We start from the raw sequence: 5,124 nt of genomic DNA on the forward strand, positions 1-5,124 counted from the left end.
AATTTAAACTATAATATGGTGTTCATTTAAAAAAATTTAAAAGTTATAAGAACCAAGTTCAAACTCTGCTCGATTCAAAACCACTGCTGTTGAACCATTTGTGGTCGTACAGACTGGTTTAGTGCCTTGGTTCAGGTAGGGAAGATCTTTTTGGTCTGTGTTTGTACAGTGCCTAGCACAATGGGGTCCTAATCTATGGCTAGGGCCCCTAAGCGCTATGGTAATCTAAATAATAAATTATAACAACAACAACTAGTCATCCCAGCAAATTCCACAGTATGGAGAATGATGTCCGTATCACTGGTGTTTGCAAAGTGGCTACTTCCAAACTAGGAAGTAAACTGATTTGGAATGAATGCATATTTTAATATTTTGTATCTGCGATAAACCCCTTTCAAGAATTCCATTCCCATAACCACAGTGGCACATATTTGGAATGTCCTACATTCACGTTAATGCATAAGTGCAACCTTTTGCACACTTTTTGTTTTCACGGAGTTTTCAAGAGTCTTTGCCATAGCATAATGTAAATGAAAAGCAGCAGCATCAGGAAATATGGTGTAGGAACACTGCCAGCTCGCAAAAGACAGTGAATGGCCTCAATGCCCTGAGCAGCTGCCACACAAACTAAAACCAGTCCTTCTTTAGACAAAGTGCAACAAAAAAAATGGCCTCATCAACCAATACCCAGGAGAAATGAAGTTTCCTACAGCCAAAGCCCTTTCAAGGGAAAAAAATTAGGCTTCTTATTGCCACAGCCCCTTAAGGCTTAAGGCTCCTACAATCAGAGGGTATAAATTGTCACATCTCCACTAAAGTCAATGAGACTATAGAGATTTACATCAGCTGAGATCTGGGTCCAGAGTCTTTACTTCTCTCCAGGTCTTAAGAAGTAAGGTTGCTGCAGCAAGTTGATTTCTCATTTGGAAAGACAGTGACTTCTACCCACTTCACAGCTTATATTTTCCCTTCACATGAGCAATTATCTTTAGATGAATATCACCCCATTCCATACGGTTCCTGGTCTTACTGCAGTCCAGTGAAAGCAGACTTGTGGTTCCTCTCTTATTCAAGAAGAGCCTCATCAAACACTAGACAGGATCTAAATGCCCTCTCACAGAGTTTTCTACTGTACCTTGTTCCATGGTCATATGTATTGCAAATCACATCTGAGAGGACAGTATAGCCATTCTATCGAAGTTAGAAAGTTTAAGTTACACAGTTCAATTTCATTTAAATTAAATCATTGTCGTAATGGAATAAGTTTGTGTTAACGTACGCGAAGCTTTATCTTACACTGATGGATCAAACGTTCTCTTAGAAAAGTAAGGACCAGGAGTGCAGCATCTAGTATCAGTTAACTCTGAGTCATTCAACTGTTCTGGCCTCTCAGACTGCTCTATGTCACTATCATTTTTCATGTAATGAGTACATAAACTAGTTTTCTGCCTGTTGAATAGCTTGATTTGCAGTTCTTTGTTTCGCAGACCATAAACCACAGGGCTAAAGCACTGGGCAAGTGAGAAAACAACAAAAGCTGTTAAATTTAAAATAAAATAGTGGTCTCTTTTACCAGCAATTATTATCAAAGGTGGAAACAGAAGAAAACTCATTTGCAATCCATGAATAATTATAGTTTTTCTGGCCTTGCTATTTGAGCTATTGAAATGGCCAGCACGTTTTCCTTCTCTATATAGGAGGCAGTAGCTAATGATGATGATGGTCAGAAGAAATAAAATTAAAGTAATTCCCGTTGTTCTGGCAAAAAGACCACCTAAGACAATTGAGCAAGAAGGTACCACTTCAAATATATCTTCTGGAGACTTGCCTATGCCTTCTATCAACAAGCACATAGATTTGATCATTGTTATCATCCAAACACCAATCATGACTTTGTGTTTCACTGAGTGCACCAGTGATAGGTATCTAAAAGGCCAGCAAACAGCAAAGCATCTGTTAAGTGCCATCAAAGTCAAAGTTATTAGTACTCCTTCTCCAATTGCTACTTGCACTCCAAAGATTATCCAGAATACAATTTGGGGACTTTTCACACCAAGTGCTCGTATTGTATTGTATGTAACCCCAAAACAGCAGAATAAAGAACAACATAGAAGATGATGGCACAGAAGAAAGTACTGAACTTTTTTCTTCATTTCAGAGTTCTGCCGCACCGTCTTAAATATTAACAAACCAATTGCAGTAATGAAGATGAAATCAACCAAGTAAAGAGATGCCTGTACTATCTCTATTTCCTTTCCTTTTGTTGTATCATTCAGTGAATTATTGGATGAATTCATCGTCTTCAAAACTAGCAGTCTGGTCCTGGTAGGAAAAAAACCAAAACAAAACAAGATGAAGTTTATCACAATGTTTTCCATATTATTTTTTCTACCACAAGTACAGTTATCAGTCAGTATCACGGTTAGTATTTGATTTTATACATTTATTAGCTGTTTAGACACAGACCTTTGCATTAAATGGGTTAGTTTTAAAGACTGGAAAAATTACATACCAAACCTCTTAAGTATATAGTGATGGTTTTTTAGTGGCCTACTTGAAAAGAGTTTACCCTTGACAAGTAGCCACATAACAAAAAATACCATCATACCACAGCTGGCCCCAGATGAGCCCTCTGCAGTTCAGAAGAAACATCAAAGACTAAATGGGCAAGGATGCTGAACTACCTCCCACCCTTCTTGATGGTCCTTCTATATGAGAGTTGGGGCATGTTGGGGAAAGCTCGCATTACCACAGCTCATATTCTGTGGATAAATAAAAAAATTCAGTCTCAAAACTGAATTTCAAACCTTTCACAAGCACTAAATTCTCTAAGAAAACAGATGAAGATAATAGATACAGTAACTTACTCCCCTAGCCAGGACCTTCAGTATTAGGATTTTCCCACATATGCATAGGTGCAGCCCTCTATAGTCAATGTTCTCCTTACTAGCAATTTCAGAGTGGTAAGTACATTTGTTTTTTTATCAGTATTCATCGCATAAGGGGCTTGTTATAAACAGCAATTATATAAAGTGATAAAAAGCAGATTAATAATAATCAATAAATCTGAGTGCTTTTACTTATGGCTTAGAACAGAGATTTTAGTGACCTAACAATGGATCCAGGAACTGGCAGGGCAGTTTGTAAAAGATAGGATGAAAGCAGCAAAGGGGCACCTCAGGGGGCATAAGTCTATCTGAAAGTTTATTTTAAAATATTTAAACAGGTACAAACTAAGTAGTACAAACTAGTAGTTGTCACTGTTCTGAAAAGCTTATGAAATACTTTTTGCCAGAAAAAAATTTGATTTTTAATTTGTCCAAGTCAGTTAAATTTTGCTAATTGTCACTGACAAAAACATTAAAATATTTACTTATTGTCCAAAAAACCCTTATACGGGAAAAACCAAAAATGTAACATGTAGGCAAAAATCTTTCAAATTTGTCTATTATACACATCTCTCCATTTGTGTGTTGACCAATGCTGAGGATCCTTGCAAACCTCAAGGTTTACATTTCTGACATATCAGTGTCAAAGGACACTAAAACGAATGTGGCTACAGAGTCTCGGTCTTCTTAGGAAGCTGGGCCTTTCCTTGCCAAGTCCTGCTGCTGTCTCTCTTTGTGCTTACTTTTCAGAGACCATAAAATAGATGTTCCTATCATCTCAGCAAGACACAGATGAGGATGAAATGTTGATGAGGATGAGAGTAATACATGAGACTAAGAGACAGAAAGAATATGCAGTAGAAGGACAAGACACTACAAAGGGTTTAAATATTAAGTGACTTTTCCTTGTGATTGGCACATGCAAGAAAACATTATAAGGATGCAAATTCAGAGTGGATAAAAGTTTCAAAAGCATTTTCAAAAATGACTTAGGGTGTCTAGGTGCCCAAGTCTCACTAAAAATCAATGGGACCTAGGATCCTAAATCAAATTTTACCTACTATGTTTAGTGGCTGGTGATCTTGATATGGTAGCAACCATTCTAAAGACCAATATTTTATTGAAACTTTTTCTGTAGGAAACACTGTGTTATAACAGAGATTTCCTTGATTCCGTACAGTCTCACAAATCCTTCGCTGCAGGGAATTTCACTTTTCAATGCCACCCTGCAGCACATTCACATGCTTTCAAGGGGAGAAGATTTTCTACATCACTCATGGTACAGAGAATACTTTCCAACAGAGATTAATAGGAAACAGATTTGTTGTTTAGATTACAGTTGTTAAGAGGATCATTTGATTTGCAGTAGGTAAACAAAAATGTACAATGGAATATTGGTGAGGTAAAGCAAAGGTGCATGGTGCTGTAAGGCAGAGGTAAATTGTGTGTGCTGATCAAAAATTAGGTTGGAGACATTTGCCTTGCTACACTCTAGGCATTGGGTCTACATTAAAATCTTAAAGGTGATTGTAACAAGCTAACAATTTCAGAGACTAAACTAACACTATATTATTGCCACCACTGGCACTAATTAATATAGCCGAACTCAGGAATGATGATCATCCTCATTTACGTTTGCTTTTTAATCACAGCTATATGGAATTTTTAAAAATATTTTTTCCATAGAGAATGCTTTCCTACTCAAAGGCTTTTTTAATCAATTCTTCAATAACTGAGGAACTTCCATTACGAATACTTATTAGCAGCTAGAGCCCTGTTACCTACTGAGAATGGTGCTAGCTTTTTAAACAGAATCAACACAGTATTCTAAGCAGCAAACAGAATGGCCTTCAAGTTCCTTCTCTAATGACTGCCTGCCAGCAAGTAAACCACATGTATTAGAAAAGCATCTAAGCAGGCTTTCACTGGGCCTATAGCTCTCTGCTGCTGAGCTGTCAGCCAAAGGCAATAACATTTCTAAATTCCCAAAACTGCTATGAGCATACTGTGGGACAGCATCGAGGCAAATGTTCATTGTGCCAGTGGCAAACCTGCGGCTGCTGCTCAGCAGCAGTGAGCCATAGCCATAAGGATCTATGTTCTCTGCTATCATTTTTTACTTGTCAAAAGTAGTTTTCATATCATTTTATAGTCCTCTTCTGCAAGAACCCTTCCAGGTACAGACAGGTTGAGTGCGAAGCAGGGGCAGCATATCCTGACGGCATCTCAGTGGTGC

General features: G+C 37.7%; 1 protein-coding gene across 1 annotated transcript; it reads right to left on the reverse strand.

The window, feature by feature from the left end:
• On the reverse strand, positions 1-2,319 carry LOC137148672 (odorant receptor 131-2-like). Its single transcript, XM_067541625.1, has one exon. It carries the CDS (start codon positions 2,295-2,297, stop codon positions 1,293-1,295), a length of 1,005 nt encoding a protein of 334 aa, XP_067397726.1. The 5' UTR covers positions 2,298-2,319; the 3' UTR covers positions 1-1,292.
• Positions 2,320-5,124: the final 2,805 nt, after the last annotated feature.

This window comes from Emydura macquarii, unplaced genomic scaffold (genome assembly GCF_026122565.2).
Source record: "Emydura macquarii macquarii isolate MOO-44397 ecotype Brisbane River unplaced genomic scaffold, CSIRO-AGI_Emac_v2 contig_18, whole genome shotgun sequence".
NCBI lineage: Eukaryota > Metazoa > Chordata > Testudines > Chelidae > Emydura > Emydura macquarii.

Bases quoted from the DNA above. Each gene is read 5' to 3' on its own strand.
- LOC137148672 (XM_067541625.1), bottom strand. From the start codon at position 2,297: ATGAATTCATCCAATAATTCACTGAATGATACAACAAAAGGAAAGGAA.